We start from the raw sequence: 23,200 nt of genomic DNA, 5'->3' as shown, positions 1-23,200 counted from the left end.
CGAAGAAGACATCCTGGGTACTGTAGAGGAGGACACTAAATGGGCTATCCCAATACTCAACGTAGCGCCAATAAAGAAATGGACTCAAAGAGCCATTCAAATCAATGCCCTGACCTTAGAGCATAATCTAAGGGCAGCCAACGGCAGGACTCGCTCTGATCCTGCAGGAGCAAATACATTTAATAGGATTAGCTCTCCCTCCTGCATCGATTATTATATTATGCTGGATCTAAGTCTATGGGCTGACCTAATTGACATGGAGGTTATCCCAAGTCTTGAAAGTGACCGTAACTTCTTGTCCATGCAACTTAGAAGAAAGGAGGTCAACACATCCATTGTGAGAGCTAGTACTACGCTTCTGTTAACAAGGGAGGCAGCACCATCTAACTGCAACTGCTGCACTGTTGAAGGCCTCTAACTCTTTTTGGGAGCTCATTAATATAAGCACGAGGCGGGGAGCAAATCCGCTTACCAATCATATTACAGGCCGCCAATGGTTTGATCATTTCCAGGGGTTGTATTCTGGAGGTACAGGGAGTACATCCTCTGTCCAAGAGACTCAGCTAACTACCATAGTGACCCGGATAGCCTCTGATACTACTACTACCCTTAATTTGGGAGCACAACCTCATACAAGACGTAGTCCTCTTATAAGTGTGCCCGTTATTGCTGCTGAGCCAGAACCAGAGTAGCAAGTCTCAAAAAAGGAGGCAGCTCCTAGAGGATTGGATGTCTTGAGGCTTAGAGTTTGGGGAGCCAGCAAAATGAAAACTAGATTTAGAGTTCATAGAAGGGTGCAATGGAAAAGAGCTTTTATTTTTGAGCAGGGAAGCTGCAAGACGAGCTTGTGAAACTCAAGAAAAGTTTGGAGATTTGGCTGCGGAGTTTGGATCGGATTTGAGAAAGTCAGGATTTAAAGAAGAACTTCATGATGTTTATATGTGAAGGTACTCTTAAGAGTTTGAGAAGTCCTGGTTTGAAATTACATTTTTTGGGAACTATCAGGCAATAGTAAAATGGAGTAACATTCAAAAACTCAACAATCGATGGTCCAAGAAGAAAATAAATCAGAAGTAGAAGGATGATACAGGTGGGACACATGAGGAAACTAGTTCGAGCGATCAGAGGTAAAAGCCTACCAGTTGAGAGAGGTGCATGCAGAAGGACTTGTGCATGTGCCCTGGAGTCACAGTGACCTTTCCACATTTCCACATTTACAAACCAGTTTGTAAACAATTGTGAGAAAACGCTGATCTATGGAGAGGTCTAAATGGTTCAAAGGTGTTGTGGGACTCCTTAAACACTTTCTTTGACATTGTGGTTCCTAATGACCGATGACCAGAATGAAAGGTAGCCTTAGCTTGCCCAGCTGCTGAATCACAGAGATGCTAGAATGAATGCACCTTCTTCTACTGTCATGGCAAAGTATAATCAAGTGATTACCTTTTTAAAAACAAAGGTTCCACAGAAAGAGGATGATTGGCTCAAGATAATCAGAACTACCCAATAGTCTAAAGAGTGTGTGCATGCCAATTATGGGAGGCAAGAGTGGGCCATTTGTAAATGTAAAGGTGAATGGCCACCCTGTATCATTTTTGATTAATACTGGAGCTACCCGCTCTACTGTTAGAATGGTAGAGGTACCGAACCTACCCCTCTCGCGAAAACAAGTCCACGTTTTAGGCATATCTAATACACAGAGCACAAACCCAGTTTCAGTTAAAGTACCTGTGAAAATAGGGTCTCTTGAAGTTGATCATCAGTACGTAATATGAGATTACAGTCAATCTACTTGGCAAAGATTTACTCTGTAATATGGATTGAGTCATCTATTGCACATCGGACAAGGTTGAGCTTAGACACATAATGAAATTTTAATTTAAAATTGAAAACCCAAGATTCAACCATTGGGTTGTTCCCAGTTTTATTAAGGGAAGACTTACCTCTTGTCTTAAGAGATTTGGTGAAAGAGGAAGTCTGATATTTTCCATGCAAAGCTATTGGTCGTATTAGGGATGCTGAACCAGAGAAAATAACCATAAAACTGTAGGGTATCCCTGAAATCCCCAATACATCCTCTCATCTGAGGTGGTGGCTAAAATTACGCCCATGACTGAATCTATGCTAGAACAAGGAATCCAACAGGAAATATTAGGGAGCCCCAGCAATTCCTCTGTGATGGGTTTGCAGAAGCCAAATAAGAGAAGTGGAGAATATTTCAAGATTTCATAAAAGTGAACCAGATCATTGTTCCATGCAGTTCCATGGTAACAAATCCTGCCTTAATACTCTCTCAAATCCCTTGCGATGCTGAATGGTTCTCAGTCATTGACGTGTGTCAGACACTACCTACTGGTGACGTCTCTAACAAAGAGAGAATCTTTACAATCCAGAGAATTAACCCCTTATATGATGCAAAGAGAAGTCAAGGTGTTTCTGGGAATGGTGGGCTACTGTCCACTGAATTACCAACTTTTCCTCAGTGGCAAAGCCGCTATAGAGACTTAAACATAAGGATGTGTCTTATATGCTACCTTGGGATAACAAACACACGAGTGTCTTCCTAAAGGTGACAGAAAACCTCTGTTGCACCCCAGCTCTAAAAATGTCTGATTACGACAAAGATGTTATTCTCCACTGCTATGAGTGTGAATGGTGCACCTTGTCTGTGTTGACAGCCCCATGGTGAAACCAAAGGACCTGTTGCTTATTTTTTAGCCACAGTCGATCTGAAAGCTGCAGGGTTTCTTGGATGCCTTTAGCCAGTGGCTGCACTTGATGTCAGCATTCAGCAGTGCAAGGGCATCATCATGAGTTACCTCCTTATTGTTATGGTTCCACACTCAGACAAGATGTTGTTGACCCACACCCTTGGTAGCTTGGCACGAGCAGACAGGCTTATCTCAGAGGCAGTGTGAAAAGCATTTGTGAACCCATACAGTAAACAAGTGACAACACTACAGGTGGGCACCACACAGGCTTTATATCAAAAATACGTTTTCTTTATATAGACTTAACACAAGACCACAAACGACAAAAATCCACAATACCGTACTTAAAAGGGTAGTTTTAGCTTATTTCTGTTCAATTCTTAAAATGCGACACTTTAAGTCAATGTACCTTATGATGCGTGACGCTTCCACAACAAAAGTGTTGCAGCGATTGAAATGCAACAAAGTTCCGGTGCAAAGAAATAAAGACGTGAAGATCTTCCAGATGCAGCACGCTTCTCCAATGTTGCAAGAAGTCTCGGCTTGATGTGCTCGTCAGTGCTCAAGCACCAACACAGAGCATTGACGTCTATTTCTTAATCTTTCTCCTTCTGTGCCCTCAGAAATAGAGCATGTCAAACAAACTGTAGGTGACCATGTGCCAAAATCTAACTTTGGACCTTTAAAGATGTTAAGGAGTCCACTCTACAGAAAAGGGAGGTAAGGGGGCAGTGTGGGACCCGAAGTTAGAATATGCACGAGAAAGGGCATTAGCAAAGATAAATAACTTTCTTCTGAGGGAGACTTCTAACTGTGGATCCTTCCCCTTTACATAAATATGACAGCACTACATGCCAGAGGTGGATGTACTCAGGAGTGGCCTCAACTGGTGGCGGCTGAACTTAGACCTGCATCCAGACCCAGTACCCATGCCAAGAACTGCGAATAATCCTCAACAGCAAACTAGACAAGTCAATGATGTACTGCTTCCTGCTACCACACCCTGAAGATGATGGGGAAGAACTTCAAATGGCTCCCAAGTAATACTAGAAAAACGGTCAATCATGATCTAGTCACCAGCAAGTTAGGCTACTGGACCCTCCTATACGGGGGATCACAAAGTAACTCTTTAGAAGTCCACAATACACAGAACCACATCAGGACGCAAGGCATTCTCTTACACTGCTCCTAAAGCGTGGAACAACCTCCCACTCCACATTCGAGCCTCTTCCTTTCTTCTTGAATTCTGCAATTAACCGCCTACCATAGGTTGTTGTATGGCGTGTTATGATCTGAGCAAAATTTCCAGATTCATGCCCTTATATAGGTACAATTCACATTGCCCTAATATAGGAATAGAAATCATACCCATATTTAGACATAGCCCATGCAGTCCAAATACAGGCATGGCTACATCCTCCCGCACCAAAAAGCCACAACGATTTCTTAGAAAATCGGCTTAAGCAGTCAGGGACTTCCCCTTGCTTCAATATTGATTTGTCCAAGAACTCATGGAGTTTACAAAGAACTGCCATTCCCTTGGGGTTCTTTACTGACGATATTATGCCCGACTTTACGTCAAACTAGGCACCTTAAGGTATAAATATGGCTTCACTTGCTCTAGCAAGGACACAGTGGTTCGGAGCAGCTCGACTATCTACTTGCCCGTCGCAGCTCGCTACAGCAAGTGCCGAAGGAAGCCGACCCTCCTGCTCACCCACTGATCGAGAAGCTGTCTTTTCTCGCTCTGAGAATCCAGCTCCAGTGTTTCTAAGCTCCCCTCGCGGGGTGTTGGGAAATCGAGTCCTGAGACAGAGATACCAGACCTCCTTCATTCTAAACTAAGGTATGGGGCTGATTAGACCCTAAAGAGAAATCTTGGATAGATTCTTGGCAAAGAAACTAAACCTATGGTACACCATACTTTATTCTTCCCTCGTACTGGACGAAGCACCAGTTGAGTACTTTTAGCCTTTGTTATTTATGTATGTATTTATTTATGGTTCAGAAACCATACAATGCTTTTACAGTATTATTTTGTAACACTCTTCACGCTGTACGCATTATACTTTGAAGCCTGTATTACGATTGTAGCAGTTCACTTTACTTGCATAAGAAATAAGATAGTTCAATAAATCCCTTTTATTGAAAACGCCTGTCCCTCTATTTCTCTGCACCTCTGATGAAACGAAGCATGCACGATTGACTGAGCAAAATATCTATCTATTGTTTCCAAGACTCTGAAGATACGTATATTCTTGGGGAAACAAAGTTGTCATGTTTATGCAGTTGTCAGAAACTAATCCCTTCTTGTTTATTCGAGAAAGTTTCTAGTGACCTCTGAGCTAGCTGCCACTCACAATTAAGTCTAATATATTCGATAGAGACCTAGTAGACATAAGTCCTACGTCAAATCTATAGGATATATTATTCCAATGCGCAGAGCCTATTGGGAATATAGGAACTACACTACAAGGTAGGGCTAGCTACACACTCCTGCTCAGCGCCAGTATACCCTAGCAGTCAAAAGTGCGCTTTACAAATACACATAACATAATAAGAATTTACTCCACAACCTTTTACCAGAAACGCCAATGACGTAATCGTAGTTGTGTTCACGGATTTGGCTCTATAAGTGTATTCTGTGATATAAGTGTAGTATTTATATATGGGCACCACAAGCCCTGTAAGGAACATTGAGAAGATATACATATATGTGTGTATGTGCCTTAATACCATCATGTGTATCGAGAAAACGTCAATCCGTATGTGAGCCTTGACATGTACCATTACATTTAATTATTGAATTGCTATGTACTTTTTATACCAACCTAAGGATGACTGAAATACTAGTATGCATTTCGAGTTACACGCATTTCTTATGCATCGCAGCCATTTGATTTAGTGTTGTATTACTGTACATTTTCTACTCCATGTAATAAGCGTAGCTTCGTTCAGTGGATTGGAATAATGAAAGGGAAATTCTAGAAAATAGTGGAGCCAGCTCCTGTATGTGCTTCTGTAACAATTTGTCATGATCTTCTCACATTCTTTCTCGTGAGAAGATCCTGGCACTTGCTTATTAGTGATTATCATTTAGTTTCACTCTAGTCACATGTTCCCACTTCCATTCACTTGCATGGATTTTCTTTTTTCAATAAAATTTGGCAAACAAATGTATAGATTTCAGCATTGCAAGCTCCAAACGATTAAGGGCAGAAGTCCAGGTGTGTTGAAACAGCAAGTTCCTTTAATTAATTTTGCTTCCTTATTGGCTATTTTACATTAAACACCTTAGACCCTATGGGCTATGCTGAATATTGAGTTTTCTTTTACAATCATACAACATTATCTGATACCAAGAATGCCTACTATTTTTTAAGCAGATTATATAAGCATTAGCTGGCAACAAGCCAGGGAATGGCGGAGGCGGACAGTAGCACTTCACCTCTCTTCTAGAAATACATCTTAAACATGCATCAACAACAAAAAAAGGGACAGTAGCTCACTTTTAGTTTGGTCAAGCACGTGCTCAGGGTGTGGGTACAAGCTAGCATTCAAAACAAAAAAGCTTTGACGATTTTTAGCAATGGTGCCACAGAAGAATTATTCCACTATTGTGAAATAGTGAAGTGGTTACATGGGACAAAAATTTGAAGAAAAAGTTTACATTATAAAACAGAAAGATGTACTAGCTTCTAGTAGAGTTGAGTGCCTTCATTCAAGAAGGCAAGATACAGGCCAGTCTCATCAGTGTTGGTCCCTCTATGCATTGTTGGTTCCTGCTTGTTCAAGCGCTAAAAGGAATTCAGACCCCTCCGTTCATGTAGGGACTCTTTAAATTCATCTGTACTTTTTCTTCCCACTGTGTGATGTGGTAGGGAGCAAGGGAAACGGGTATGTAGCCCAAGTTTAGAAGTAAAATTGCTCTAGATTTCTTTAATTCACTATTGATCCCTTCCTAAAAGGAATAAAGGCGAGTGAATTGTTCCAGAAATGAAATGCATTCTACTTCTTAAAGTATTCTGTTCCCAGTAAAGGCAACAATTTAATTCCTGGATTTAAACAGACGGTGTAGCTTTGGTCAAACAACCAGTTTCCTCAAAGCCTACTTCTTGATCGTCAGAAAATAGTATGCTGTCCTCTCTCTCCCTCCTCCAATCCCATCCCCTCCCCGGCTTCCTGGCACCGTGGCCCCTCAGGTTTATATTAGCGAAATCACACCCAGTTAGTACGATAAGGCTCATCATAAGTGGACACACCCTTCCCTCTCGACGCCTCTACTACACCCTCGATATGGTCAATGTAACTTCAAAACAGGGCAACTTACCTCCCTTATACCCCATGCAGCAAACGACACATAACAGAGGCGATTTCTTTTCTTACATCAACTGCCACACCTCCCTATAGACTTATGCACTCTGGGCATTGTCCCCGCCTTGTGCCTAGGAACCAGCACGATCCCAGTGCAATTTGATCAGACATGACATGGCCTCCTATAATAGGTTATTGCAGTCACGTAATCCCCCCCCCCCCTCCCACCTACACCTTAACACAGCACATTTAACAACTGAAACGCTGATATAGTCACATCTTTCCCTCCCCCTTTCCTCTCTTTCTTCCCATTTCTTTCCCCCGTCCTATCACATTCTTCTTGAAAAATTTCCTCATTTTTCAAGAGGCACGTACCACACAACGTTTTGCTGCAATATCGAATGTTCCTAGAATCATTAAGGTGAGATAGGGTGGTAAGAGCTTTACAGCCACAACTGCAAGCCTTTGGAACTCCTTGCCTATCACGTTGAAAAAAGAGAATAGTCTCTTTAAATTCCGGAAGGGCCACAAAACCTGGCAGTTCTCGGTTTGTCTTACTGCATATTAAAGGCAGCGCCTAGGCACCCCAGGGAATTTGTTGCGCTCTACAAATTTCTAATCATCATCAATGTGGTCATTTTATCTATGTGGCCGATGCTGATGTTCCTACAATGTTATTTTATTTCAAATTTGCTAATAAAGAATCACCCAAAAAATAAATAGTATGCTGAAAAATTAGGAAGCCAAAGGGCAGAAAGCAAAACTTGCTGACGACAGCAATTATAAAATAAATTAATACATCAGGAAATCAGAAAGTAAATGTACATGGAGATTTTTTTTTTAAGTGGGGACTGAAAATAACTTAAAAAAAAGAATTTAACATTACATGATCGTTCTAAAGTTGAAGAGAACCAAATAATATTGAAGGATAACAAGCTGAACGATGAGATATACAATTTCTTACTAAATCATGCTGGCACTTTCAAATGAATAAGGCTCTCCATGCTTATTATTAATGTATAGACAAATATATCTTACCAGCCAGATACTCCACCAATTACAATTTGAGTAGCCACAGAATATTTTTCAGTGATTGGTCCAGAGTTGTTGCCAAAGACCCTGCTCCACCAGTGATGACGTCTAGCATACTGTGTTATATCTAACACTTCAAAGGAGTCGTCATCACTCTCGCGATCTTTGCAAAAAATTAAAAACAAGAAATTGTTAACATCAACACTTGTAAGCAATTTTTAAGAAAATAGGGTTCTTCTCGGCTTTCACAGACTGCAAGTACCAAGCATTTAATTACATATAATATTCCTTGCTCACAATCACATTATTTTAAGCATAAAACATACAAAATAGCAGTGCATAATTGGCACTAAACACTACACTGTCTAACAGCACAGATTTAATTTTGATTTGATAGAAACAGAAAGGAATATGGTAAATATATATGTATCCATTTCATGGTAAAGCATTCTAATTTGAGACCAAAAAAATCCCTGTATCAGGATCCAATTGGGATTACCTTTTTTCTGATTAACTCCTCTAGTATAGCGGGGGTGTTGTGTGTGGGTGTGGGTGTGGGTGTGGGTGTGTGTGTGTGTAAAGGTAGTTGAGAGATGGGAAAATAGGCAATAGGTTATTTAGCACAGTGAACTGATACCCCTTTAAGGATTTAATAATATGCAAATACAGAGGACAGAGTAAAAGACACATGAATATAGTGTGGTATTGTGAAATAAGGTTTGTTCTTTTCCCGCCAACTATCCATTAAACTACTGTTCTATGTAAAACAGCTTCTGAACCTACAGTGACTCAGCAACATTGTTTGTATAAATAAAATAGGCAATTCGTGGCAACAAAAATCTTAGTGTTTTTATCGATGATGAAGGTGAAGCATTGCATAATAGAGTATAGCTAATATTGAAATGAACTTGTTACGATATGAGGTTAATCACGTATACACAAAGGGATAACAATTGTTTAATTTCAGGCTAAAATGTATGAGGGAACTTCCATTGGCTCTTGAATAACCAATTCACAGTGTATCCATCAAAGAGGGGCTCTACATAATGTCTTATACCTCATTGTAAAACACATGTTTTAAACAGGGTTCTCAGTGCTTAATTTGAGCACGGTGGTTTTCGGTGCTCAGCATCGGCACTTAATCAACACCGGCGCTTTTCCAGAGCACCAGTTAAGGACACATTAATTTATGTGAAGATTACGTGATTTGCCCAGAACAGAATGTGGAGCTGGTTCCCCGCCTCCAAAGTCGGCAGCTCTGGGCATTGCGCCTCATCCTATCCCCACTTTCACTCCCCACTAGTAGTTGGTTCTGTTCGAGCCGGCGCTAACAGAGTAAATGGGCTGGTGCAAGCTGCTTCCAAAACCCTTCATTGTCTGGCAATCATAACGGTTCTTAAAAAACCCAAAAGACAGCTTCTACGAAGTGTGATGGGTGACAAACGAAGGATGGGTCCAAAGCCTTTATGTCTGGGTGTCCACCAGCCCTTTTGCCATTAATATTTTTCCATTAATATGTGGTAGTGATGAGCTTCCAGTTGTGGCACCACCAATTTGTAACAGGAGGAACATATCAGCAGAGAGGTTTTTGTGTTTTTAATACTTTGTGAATTTGGGCAAGTAGGAATGAGTTAAGCCATACCTAGCAACCTTGATCCACTGAATACACCTTACCATCTGTACTTTTTCTGATGCTTCATCATTTGTCATCCTGTTACCAATGTTTTAGACCTGAAAATTCAGTGCCTTCGTGCATCTTAATGTGTTAAAAATGATACCCACAGGTGTTGCAGAAGCATGCTTTGTATGCAAATCTTTCGTACCTATGGGTAATAAAGTGTCAAATGAAGACCTGTCACTGCTTAAGTAGTAACTGGTCTGGATATAAAAGGCACTGCAAAGTAAAAGATGGCCAAGGTGGCAATGCACCAACAGTTTATTGGTTATATTTATATCACTGAGCCCAACGTATTCTTCACATGGTCCCTGCGTTCACTGCCTTCAGAATATGGGCCAGCTAAGGATATAATTGTTCTAAAAGAAAATGGATGGGTTAAAAAAAAAGGTTCTTTTGAACTATAGTACAGGCATGGGGACTTCCTCAAGGGCACAATCACCAAATTACCAGAGAATATCCCGGTTACATGGGAGAAGACCACAGTGTATGCTCCCCAGCCATTGTGCCAGAAAACATGGCCATGTCTACACTGTGCCAAAGCACAGACCCCTACTACGTAATGGAACACAGCCATCACTATCACAGAGAACTTGCTAAACATTGTACCATGAGAGTAATTGTGTCACAAAACAGTTGGCCGATTGTGGTTAGGAACAAAAAAAGAAAAAAGCAGATAAAATGACCTTAACTGAAGGTTCTACCAGCCAACAGGTAGTCTCAGCAGGATGTTACAGCTAAGAAGAACCTTACAACTCACCTAAAATGGTATCTGTTTTCATAAGAAAGCCTTTTCTACTCAAACTGTAAGTTGTATGAGCAATACTGTTACGAATCGCAACAAAAGGTTTATGGAAGTATACAAAAATACCCTTCCAGATACACTTAGGTTGTTCTTCAAAATAACCCAACGTACTTTCTTGTTCCAAAAACATTTGATATCCAAATATAAAAAGGAGATACGAAAAGGGGTACAAAGTCAAGAGCTTTTCAAAAAGACACAGAAAAGACGTCCACTCAAAAAATAATTCCGGGATGAAGAGGAATAAATGTGATCTCCACTCCACCATACAAAGAGGAAATTGGCTTTTCTTATCAGAATGAACAAGGCTTCTGCAGCCCAAAGTACATCACAGGCCAAACAATAAACATTATATCCTACAGCAGGGGTAATCCTACAGCAGGGGGTTCCAACCTTTTCAACAGTAATAGCTACTTATATTCAATGAAAACCATTCTGCGCTACTAATATTATTAGTGCCAACACACCAAAAAAAGATTAGATTAGTGATAACCACATGCAGGATTACCCGCTGTGATCACCTCAGAGCAGGATTACCAGCAGTAATGTAAAAAAGGGTTGCTCAATTTTGAATGCCTCTACAAGGGTAATACATAACAGCCACAATGGCAATACCACTAGCATCAAGGTAATAATTCAAAGGTAACAATATTTTTAATAAATCTTCCAATGCTGCATGATTATCATTTTTCAGTTTTTAATATTTTTGGACATTATGGTCTTTAAAAATGCACACATTTTCATCTCGAATACCCACTTTTCAGTTTTGGTTTATAAATATTAATTCAACCAAGCAAAAGCTTCTAACGAAGTAGGCTGGAACGCACACAGGAGAGCTACTCATGGGTAGCTGGAGAAGCCTGTCCTACGGGCTATTTCAGCCATCCTTTCTCTTCCCCTAGCCAGGAGACGAGAGTTGCCACATAGTCACAAACAGACACTAATGGGGACAGCAAAACAGGCATGGTAGGCATAGAACACACTTCAACAGAAAAGGGCAGCAAGCAGCTCAAAACAGCCATGCATATGCTTAGCATTAGAGAGTAAAGAGCGTGGCAGCACCCTATTCTTTCATGGAAGTCACAGGCAAGCAGAAACATGTATTCACCTGACGTGCTATGAGTACATATTACACAGGTATCGTCCACCATACAGTAAATGGAATTTCTGCTGCCGGACAAGACTAGTAAATGCTAATTACTGAGTTTATGATACAGCACTTGCTCCAAGTCTTGTGATTACATGCTGCTGTAACCAGGAGGCGTTACTGCTAACCAATTCTCTGCCATTCATTTTGTCATCCTCCAAAAGATAATATTGCATCCAAAAACTATCAAATACACATGATCCGTTGTTTTTACACAGGTTTTTGAAATATGCACCTAAGCCCACGGAGGTGTACCCGTGACTTTCATACTTCATGTTTATCCAAAAATATTTATTTATTCACTTTGGAAGAGGCAATACTGTTAGTTTCCATAAACATGTACCACGAGATGAGAACAAACAAAAAAAAAAAAATCACATTTTGTACTAAAATACGCAAACACCAAAATAAGTACCACCATTTTTAAATCTCAACGAATTCACAATACCGAGTTATGTCCTAGTAGAACTTGAGTGTGGACTAAGCAAAGCAGATACATTTGAAATTCATACCAAATGTCCTTGGGTTTATAACCAGGAATCAAAGAGTCTCTTACATTTGTTCTGGTGTGGTTAGGTCTTCAATATTGAAGCATGTCACAAACCTTGGGCGAGGTGACCTATCCAATTCTTTTCGGATTCCTACAACTCACATGTTAATGTTAACTGGTATTTATATAGCGCTTAATCACAGGCAGGTCTATTGGAGCTTGAAGGAGTGTGGCCAGAAGCTACTAAACGGTGTCATAGACAGTGCATGGATATGGAGCTAGACCGTATTCAGACATGAGGACACAAGAAACATTACTCCACAGACGTAGAGACCTCAGCACTTGGAGTGTGTTATTCTTCTATAGGGAGGCTGTGCTCAGGTCAACGACCTATCAAACTCCCTGTGCATGTACAGACTAGCAAATCCACCCACACACATGACAAGTGAGCCTTAGGGACCCAATCAGCAGGCCAAAATATAAGTAAAAAAGAGATGGGCATTTGTCGGCCACACATCCTTTTTTGTAGTCAAAATTACTCTACCCTGAAATCCAGCAACTTTCTCTATTACCAAGCCAAATACATGGTCTTGAGAGATGCTACTGTATGCATCTATTTTAGATTCAGCTATTTAGTTTAGTTTTGTGAGTGAACAATATAACCTGGGGGGGTATTAAAGTGCATAACATAGTGCCCGTAATTCACCCATGTCGGGCAAATACACAAATGCTTAATCTACTCTAAGATTGTACTAAATGCCCTAAATCTAGTATCTACTTAAATCCGGTCACACCAGATCTCTGGCATTTGTCACAAACCGCAATGCTGTCAAATGTCGATATTGTTTGTACACAAGCATCTTCCCTAGTTATGATTGTCACATTTGGGAAACCCTTCGTTGAACAAGAAAATTCACCAAATAGAACTGATGTTCCACCCAAAAGCGAGAATATGAACAGAATGTATTATATTTCTAGATCCCCTCTGCTTTTGAGCTGATTTGGAGCCATAATCCAGTTATCGAATAGGTTTCCTACATTTAAAATAGAAACTGGTAAATGATTTAACGAGTGAGCTCAAAGATTACATTATTTGCCAAGCATGTTCGCTTTGAAAGGCTCGGGCAATAGGAAGCTACACCTTCCAGCCTTTTGGTGATCTTAATTAGATAATGTTCATCACAGCAATAGGTTACCTTAACCAACTGCTATTTCAGTTTCCATTACCTAAAAGGTAGCTCTGGACTGTGCTTCTTATTTTTATGTTCATGCTTCTGGAGCTGCCACCAATCCTCTTCCTGAAGTCTTTAAAATGCGGTTACTTTTTAGGTGTTGCGCAGCATCTGATATCGCTCAGTGCAGCAGAGATAAAGGCCTTTGTTGAAGGAAGTCTATGACAACCAGTATTATACAGTTACACCAGTATTATACAGTTACACAGGAACCTTTTTCGTTTTAAAAATGCCATCAGAAACAATTAATTACAGTGTATGAAGCAAAGCAGAAAGTTTCATCATGCTTTTGAAAACATAGCACAGTTAATAAACATCTTCATTTTAAACAACACTGGCTAAACAACATTAGCACATTTTTCTAGTTATCTTTTAACATTTTTCTATTATGTCTTATATAAAATCATATAGGCGGCCCTGGTGTAGTTTATTCATGAATTAATCCATATAAATCATGTTGTGTTTTTTCTTTCTTGAGGAGTGAACTCTGGTACAATAGTTTTATGTTCAGATGATAAGAGCAATTGGATAAAGAGTAATTTGTGCTCCATGAGCATAATACTGCACATTTTTGGTATTTCCACATTGGGCTTATTAAGTGAAATTCCACTATTACGCCACCAACACCCGGAACGTGGACGGCTGCTGCTTGAAGCACCTGTGTTCTTTTGCAATTTGTCAGCATTAAAAGCATCCTCACATCTTGCACTAAAATATCGTAACAGATTCCGGTTTCACATTTCACAGAATTTTCTAAAATTTCACACAATTACACAAAAGTAAATTACACTCATTTCGCACACCCAAGAATGATCTCCTAAGAAACAAATGGCAAACAAATCAGAAAGCACCCAAAATACTCTTTTGCTCATCCAAAGCCTAAGAAATTGGGATGCCCAACAGCTGCATAGTGAATAATCCAAGGAGAGCACCAGCAAACCGGCTTCTTTCTGGATTCCCAGAAGACTTTGCAGAGAGCAATTACATAGTAACTGAGAATATCCAGTTAATCAGCATGTGCTCTTTGAGTATCTGAGGCAGTCACTTTTAGGTCGAGCTTTGGCAGCACGCATGCGCTGTCTGCAAGACCTGCTGTAATCTACCTACAAAGGGAAATACTACCTGCTCTTACCATTGGTTCACGTCTCTGGCTTTCTTTGGTGCGTCCTTATTGGTTGGGACTTGAGTACATCATTTTCGTTTTGGACTCTGGAGCACCGGCTAACTACAGTTCCCTTACGCTGTAGCAGTTTATTTGTTCCTTCGAGGACTCCTTCAGGAATGGAAAAGTGTTAAAGAAAGCTTACAAATATAGCACTGCAGGCTATCTGGCGCTTCCTCACTCTTAGAAACCTATTTGCCTTGGCCAGGGCCTCAAGTATTAAAAAAGGAATGGGGGGGGGGGGGGGGGGGGACTCTTCAAGTTGGGTACAATGGGGGACATCACCTCGAGGTGAAATTACGGGAAGTGGCATCAGAGCACATGTTCACATGCGCCATCACAGGGATTGGAATCATAACCTATGACCTCACAGGAATTGACAGCAGATCTTAAGACCTCACATATGTTTAGCAGGTCTATCATGAGTACATTTGAGTGCATTACAATATTTAACAAATTTGATTTTGTATTGATGTTGTGCCAAAATAGACGCATCTCCGACGCAAAAGCTGAGCCTCAACTTGTACATTTCCTTTTTAAGCCCTGCCACAAAGAAACTGGCTACAAAGGGAAACGTGGCAGTAAATCTGTTCTGCTTATTTGGTTGCAACGTCAACATAATTGCTGGAGAGATCTGTTTTTTGCCTAGTCCTAAATCAAGGTAGAAGAGGATTAATATGTCTCCTGCAAAGCATGCTATGTAACGTAGGTCTTGCATTACTGAAAGTTTGAGCTATTCATGGTGCATAATAATTATGCTGATTTGTACCTGCCTTGCACTCCTCGGGTGCATATGAGCCGAGCAGGGGTCGCTCATTTAGGGCTCTGGTCCCTGCCATATGGAACTCCATTCCTCTAGCCGCTCGCAGCACACAAGATCATTGGGCATTTAGAAAACCGATCAAAACCTGGCTGTTCGGGGGGAGGAGCCAAGCGGGCGACCGAAATGGCCGCATAGACGCTCGGCTCCCAGAGCCCTCTCGACCCGCACATACATCCTGACACTTATCCTGCGCCGTAACGGCATATTTCAGAAGACAAAGGAAAACTCTCCCTTACCGTTTGCTTTTGGGGCTTCTACGTGCGGCAGATCCGAAGAAATGTCCCCGACTGTTCTGCGGCCTTCACGGAGCTGGGACCGGGGTGTCGAGTGAGAGGAGCAACCGGCTGCGACTGTCACAACAGCGGCCATTGGTGGAGGTGTGGTGTCGGCCGGTGGGCTCCGGAGGTGTGCTGGGCCGATGGAGGCGGCGGCGATTCAGTCCGTCTAGCGGAGTGCCTTGTGTGGGTGCGTGGCGGTGCAGGATCGGGGGGGGGGGGGCACGTGAAATTTGGCCCCCCTTTCGGTCTTGTGTCCGGGCATGACAAACGGCTTCCCCCGGAATCGGTGGGCAGCTCCCGAGGAGCAGCAGCGAATTTGTTTAGCCCTTTGGTGGTTCTTCGCTGGATGGCCTGCCTAGACTTTCTGTCTCCACACTGTACATCCTGTTGAGCCCTGGTGTAGGGCCTGGTTCCGGGGTGAGGTGAAGAAGGACGAGGCCGGATCAGCTAAGATGGCGGCGGTCACCCTCCTACGCAGCTTGCATTTGAATGGAAGAGCCGCTGTGCGGGAGTGTTCAGGGGTCTGGCGGCACGAGACTGAGCCCTCGTCCCAAGATATATTGGTTGCTCTAACGACCCTGCATGCGGCCCTGATCCATGGCGCCCAAGATCTGGGAAGAAGGATGGCCGCCATTGTTGTCCTGACATTCCATACGGACACATCTCGATCTCAAGGAAACGGCGATGTGCCTGCCCCAATGTCTGTGAAGAATTTCTGCTATGCCTATGTTCGTTGAGACGCTGGAAGACCCGGCTCAAGAGATCGCCTTGGATAGCTTTGTAGTACGCATGAGTGATTCGTTGGGGCGTATACTTGATCAGCGGCCGGGGAAACAACGCCGGTCTATGTCTTGGGCTGCCCAGGTGCCATCTCAGTGCTTGCCGTATGGTGTGACTCTTTCTCCTTGGACGGTGAGACTGTGTTCGGACTTGAAGCTCTTATCGGTGTCGATACCGACTCATATGGATTTTCCTCATGCACATTCGGCTGGGTTTTGGTTGCTGCAGTCCCATGGAGTAATTACGCGGCTCGGTCCGCCCGGATCTCCTGGACCCTACACGCAGCTTTGTCTGCCGATTGTGAAACGGACGTATGTTGGTGCTATTGATAGGAAAGGCCAAGGGTGACACTGTCTATGATCCGGTGGACTTATTGATGGCTGATGGTGATTTGGGGGACATTCGGCGGGGAGTTAATTGATGATGCCTTCAATGCTTAATGTTTTCCGTGGCTATTCTGATTATGTTTCTAGGATGTTTACCGTGGGCTGGGGGTGGGGCCGAGTGGCGAGATCGAGGGCCCTTCTCCACTTTTTCTTTCCTTCTTTTCTTCTTTCTCCTCCTTTACTATATTTTGGGTCTCTCATTTAGGGCGACAGGCACGCTGCTGGGGGGGTGGTGGGGAGGTAGGCCGTGGCCTTCTGCAGGCGTGCAGGGTGGGGGGTAGGGGGATGGGGTTGTTACTTTGTCCGTTCTTTGTTTCTATAGCCCTTTTGTCTTTCTTCCTTCTTGGTGTCGTCCTCTTTCATGTTTCCTGCAATATGTTTCGATTTGAGGGTAGGAGCGTAGCTTGCTATGGAATGGGTTTGTGGTCACATATGTCCTGACTCCTATACCTTACTCCCAATACTTAAATTGTGTATGCATTATTTGCGGATTCCCTGATTCAGGCTTGTTATTGTAGGACCATGTATGACTATACGGCACTGATCCTTAGTTTTTCTTATCATAAAATGAACCTTCATGAATCCTGAATATAGGGCACTACGCCTGAATATGAGTCATATCCTGGACGTTCGTTAGACCCCGGTTCTTGGGCTGCTCTGTTTTTCCTATATTGATTGCTGTACTTATGACTTGGCTAGCGGCCGGCCGGGATGGTTGTAGGCCCATATTTGTATCTGCTTGAAGTAATAATAAAGGTTCAAATAAATAAATCAATTAAAACCTGGCTGTTCTCGTCCATCTAGCTTCATGGTGTGCACGCCTGGTGCGCACATCTCCCCTGGACATTCAGATACTGGTTATACCTGATCGCTGTTCTTCTGTCTAGCTTCTCCTCCCCTGACTTTCCGTCTACCAGCGCTGGGACGCCCAGGTGCTGGGGCAGCCATGCACTATATAAAAATATTTAACATAACATAACATTAGCAATGCCAATTGCTCAAACTTTCAGTAATGCGAGACCTATTGCATTGCAAATGCTTGTTATTTTAAGTGGTCCAAGCTTTGGTGAATAGAACAGTCACTTTAGCCAAAACAGCTAGCCTATGTAAACTCTCACTTACAATATTAAAGGGAAATATTTGTTAAATGTTATTTTAATGAAGAACATTTTGGTTTCTCTACACAGTTACTTTTATAAACGATTTCAATACTGTTAAAATATGGATAACCCAAGATATAAAAATGAATACCACCTCATTTATTAGAATTAAGTTCAATGTTGTGTGCTCCAGTTCCAGTGACTGTGACCAGGAATCGGTTGCATTTACCAAGAACTTTTAGAGAGAGTAGAAGGCCTTTCCGTGATGCAAAGATGGAGGCAATGTTAGAATTTTTTCACAGGATTTCATATTGAACACACTGTGGTATAGGGTTGGTCATACTGTTTTTGTTTATACACACTTGAAATTATTTTTCAAATAGGAGACCGCTCTTGCATTTCTACCATTGTACTTTAAAGACAACTCAGCTAGGTTTAAACATATTTTTGTTTACCAAATATTCGCCTGTAAAAAAAGAAGAAAAAAAAATCTGACCAATTTCTGATATTTTAAGCTTATAAAAAAAACAGAGACACTAGTTACCATCAGCAGGAAGACACTGAAAACAGAGGTGGTGGCTCACTAGGAATAACTTACTTTGACAACCAAACTCCCTAAAACTTCAGTTTTACACAACCAATTGATACTAACCACCTTGTTTGGGCCCCACTCCGACTCCCGGTAAGGAGGCAAAGAACTTACGGATTTGGGTGGATCCCGCCCTCTCCTATGAAGTTCATATACAGCGGCCGGTAGGGAAATGCTTTGGTGTACTAAAAACATTGAACAAAATGTTGGATCTTCTCCCATTAAGCCAGGCAGACAATGACTCAGGCGCTCATCATGTCCCGCATGGATTACGGGAACGTATTATATCTGGGAACGTCTGAAAAGATTCTAGGCCGACTACAGGTTCTACAAAAAACGCCACAGCTAGGCTAGTGTTGAGACTCCCTAGAAGAGCGCAGGCTAAACCCACTCTGGTAGCCCTGCACTGGCTTCCTGTTAAGAAACAAATCCTGTTTAAATCCCTTCTCATATGCCATTGTATTCTCTGGCATAAAGCTCCTTCCTATCTAGGAGACCTGGTTACCAGATACGTACCAGGCAGGGAGTTGAGATCGGTAGGGTCAGGTCAGCTAGTTATCCCCAGGATCCAGAAAGCCAGGATGGGTGGTCGCTCTTTCAGGGTCTTAGCCGCACACAGCTGGAACAATCTCCCGACATCCCTTAGACGAGAGTGTTCTGAGTCCAGGTTTAGGAATCTTCTCAAAACACGCTTGTTCTCCATATAATGTCAAGTAGAAATTGAGGGTGTTTTTTTTCTGAACTGTAGGTAGGCTATTGTTTCTCCACAGCGCGGGGACACGCTGGGATGGCGTTACCAGGCACTCTATAAGCTTCTTTATTATTATTATTAAATATGCAGCCTTACCTTACAACTGTTTTAAGCTCACGGCATAGATTTTTGCTTACACGTCTAAGATTGGATACATTTCACAGATTATGTACTTTTCCCACTGTGAGCGAGTGGTCAACAGAACTGGTAAATTGTCCGCGTGATGGTAGGCTGCGGCAGAACACCATGCATGTGGTTCTTTTGTGAACATTTTACTCTAAATATAGGAAGCTGTATTTTTTTTTCAATTATAAGCCAGCTAAGTTTTAAACAATGCCGCCCTGTTTATTTGTACTTCCTTTGGGCAGTTTTTTACGCTAGAAAGAAGATGACAACATGTACCATATAGAGTATAGTAAGGGGAATATACATCAATGAGCCACGGTCATCAAGGTATCTGGGAATAACAAAATCTGGAAAGGGAACACGTGGAATACTGTACTATTGCAGAGTAACTATTTTAGGATTATATTTGTATAAACGTGTGTCTTGACAGGGTTTTTGGCTCTATTTCGGAGTGATGAAGACTTTAAGCTTGCTCACACCTATAGTCTGTATTCTTACCTTGTGTTGGCCCTTTTAAGCCCTTTTTCCAGACCTAGAAGAGGATAGCTGCTTTATATGATGATAGATCCCTTATTCTTGACTCTAATCCATCTATTGCCTATTGGCTTTGACATAATTATGTGTCCTTTCATTAACCTGCCTATAGTAGAGGGTGGATCCTGTGGTCCTGACTTTATATTACATATTGGTATGGTTTGTGTAGGTCCTCTGACAGAGCTAAGGGTTATTTCATCCTTCTCAGGCCTACAAGGCCCAGAACTAGAGACTCCATTTTGCTTTCGATCCCTGCAGAGCTGAGATGCTTGAAGGGGAAAGGTAATATTTTGGTTTTGAGCTGTTGTTCGCCCTAAGCGAACCGGAGAGAACCGGCCAGAGCTGAATCTAATCAAGAAGTGTCCCTGGGCTCAGGTCTCTAGACGAAACAAGCAGCTGATCACTGTGGGAGCGTCTAGAGCAAGGAGCCCGGTGCATGGACCTGGTGGGAGGAGGCTGCTGGCTGGAGCTTTCCACTAGAGGAGAGGATTCCATATTAGCGAATTGCAGGAGAGGAGGAGTGGTCAGTTTGGTTCTTGAAGAGTGGAGAGTAGGATGTTTGCTGGAGCTGCAGAGTGCAGTTCAGTTCTATTGGTTTTCTGGAATGGAGAAAGAAGGCAGATGATTGCTGAAGCTGGAGAGAGCAGTCATATGAACAAAGTTGGAACTATCAGCTGGGACTGCCAGTTTATCAGAATGCATTAAAGCAGATGGAGGAGTTGAGGCTGTCAGCTGAAGCAGTTGAGCCAGAGGCGTGAAGCTGTGGTGACGGAGGGAGAGACAGAGAGCCCTGATCCTACCAGAGAGAGATAAAACTTCCTTCTAATAGGTGAGGTAGTTTAAATTAGTTTGCTTTACACTTACACCTTAATCTTGTCTTTATTCCCTAGGCTATTGTATGTCTAATCCTTTTCTTTCAGCGGTGTGTTATAGTTCCTGTTAGTTACAGAGACCCCTCAGATTTGTGTATGTGTATTCTAATGTTATTGTAATAAAGATACCCCAGTTCTTAGTGAACCAGTGTGCATGTGTTATTCTTATGATAAAGCGAGCCTTTCTTCTAACCAGATGCTTTAGCAACTGATGGATCACAAGGAAATAGGAGCGTTTAAATCAGGGAATAACTCTTGCATACAGTGTGTGTCTCTTGTTCTTAAAGCACAGGTAACCTTTCCTTCTAGTCAGGTGTTACAGCCAGAACAGATGCTGCCCCTGATCCGGTAAGTAGCCACTGAATAATTAGGGAGAGAGAGGAGCCCTTGAGCTAGGGAATTATTGACACTAAGTGATTCGGCCATCCCATAATATTATTGTAGTAGCGAACCCTTAGTGAATAGTGAGAGAGACTTCCCAACATAGAGAGAGAGAGAGAGCTGAAGGTATTCATAGGAAAGTGATCGTCGTTGTGTAGCGGCGTTAGTGAGAGCACTGATTGTGGTCAGTGTGTATACCCACATGATTGTGGCTTGAGAGAGCACCAGGGGGATACGGTGTGTAATGAGATCGCCTCTAGGGAAAGTGGCGTTAGTGAGAGCATCAGGTGGAAGCCTGATGTGTAGGTCCGCCGGATTGTGGACTGGATAAAAATAGCACTGGGGCTGCAGCTCAGTGTGTATGGCACGCCGGATTGCGTGTCGAGTGAGCACTGATGGTAATCAGTGTGTAATGGTAAATAATCAGAACTGCCCCAGGGTAGATTAGTCTGGACCCATGTGGTCGCGAGACTATGAAGTATGAGTGTGGTGTAGGGCATGGATGTCCTTAGTAATCAGTGAGTATTCCTAGTAATCCCTATAGATTTAGTGGTGTTTCTGATGATATGAGCTTGTATATTGCGAGTTCCCCATCCTCAGGTAGGTACCCAGGTGCCTGGATAGATGGGTCCTGAGGAGGGAGGTGGTTACGTTCCGGCTGGGTTGGAGGTGCTCCAAGGAGCTGATCCCATCTGGTTCGAGAACCCGGTCGTTACAACGTGTAATGGAACCCTGGGTAGCAGTGGTATTTTAGTACTTCGGCCTTATGTTTATAAGACATTTTATAAGTATTGCAATTAATTTAATAGTTTTTTAATATTTTGATCGTATGATGGCTCTGCTTTTAACCCGTTTTTATATGTAATGAAATGAATTCGATATTTGTTGTTTTTATCTGTGTAATTGCTTTTACGGATGTTTGTTGTGACTCCGAATAAAGCTATATAAGACTATGAGTTTATAAATAAGGTTGTGCAAGGACTCTATCCTAAGTATGCAACTCTAGTCCTCAGCCTTTTTGTAAAAAATCAAATAACTTAAAATGTTGCATCACCATAGTCAGCACATCTGTTCTGTTTGACTGTGCTAGAGCATGCATTTGACACATCACTTGGTGTGCTAGCTGCTGACACACACACCCCTACCGCTAGGCACCGTCAACCAGTCAAAGAAAAGGAATATGCAATGAGAGGGGGCGATCTAAACTGAGAAGCAGTGGAAGCATGTGCTTTATTGTAGCAAGGGCACAAATTAATGCATGGACAAAAGGTCAAGCTTTATTGTGGCACAGCATGCATATGCTTGGCTATATAGGACTCATCTAATTAATGTCAAGATCCTTGGCTGAGAAAATGCTCGATTTTTAGGTCTAGCCTACAAACCGCCTTCAGATGTCGACTGTCAAAGTCATACTAGGGACAATATCAAAACTTAGTAACCTTTGGAGCAGCCATTGCTTACAATTAGTTTTTTGTCATTCTCTTTTACTTGCTTCAGATCTGATCGCTTTACTTTCTCCTCTTGAGTTTGTGCATCTCTCTGGAGAACATCTTCTTTGGTATACCTTTGATTTGATGACTTGCGTCCTTCCACTGCTCACATTCAGGCAACTACTGTTTTTGTGTTTTTGTTTTCCCTTCAGCACTCCATGGCAGAGCAGGGGTTTTTAGGTCGAGCCTGGGCAGGGTGTGCATTGCTCTGCGAGGCATGTTGTTATGTAGACTATTGCTTGCAGCACCTCTCATCTTTTCAATTTGTTTGTGTCTGTGCCCTTCATATATGCCTGCTTTTGATTGGATAGCATACTTCAAGAGTCCCACCTTTGCATGTTTCGGACCCTCCCAGCAGACTGCCCCTGCAACATGTGGTCTTGCACGTTTTATAATTTATGTACCTTCCTGGGTCTTGTGTATCAGCACGGCGCCCGCTTCACGGATGCGGCGCTTGCGTTTACAAAAGGTATATTTTTCTCAGAATAGCCCGACTGCCGCCGCATCGAGTCTTGTTCATGTCTT

At 42.3% G+C, this 23,200-nt stretch overlaps 1 protein-coding gene across 1 annotated transcript in view; it reads right to left on the bottom strand.

Moving 5' to 3' along the window:
• Positions 1-23,200, bottom strand: part of FUNDC1 (FUN14 domain containing 1) — a 177,146-nt gene that overhangs the window by 83,234 nt on the left and 70,712 nt on the right. The window contains exon 2 of the mRNA XM_086934105.1: positions 8,064-8,220. Within this exon, the coding sequence (XP_086790231.1) occupies positions 8,064-8,220 (157 nt within the window). The remainder of the gene's footprint in view (positions 1-8,063; positions 8,221-23,200) is intronic.

This window comes from Lissotriton vulgaris, chromosome 8 (genome assembly GCF_964263255.1).
Source record: "Lissotriton vulgaris chromosome 8, aLisVul1.2, whole genome shotgun sequence".
In the NCBI taxonomy this organism is placed as follows: domain Eukaryota; kingdom Metazoa; phylum Chordata; class Amphibia; order Caudata; family Salamandridae; genus Lissotriton; species Lissotriton vulgaris.
Note: the sequence above shows the minus strand (reverse complement) of the source record. Positions and strands in the feature narration are given on the sequence as shown.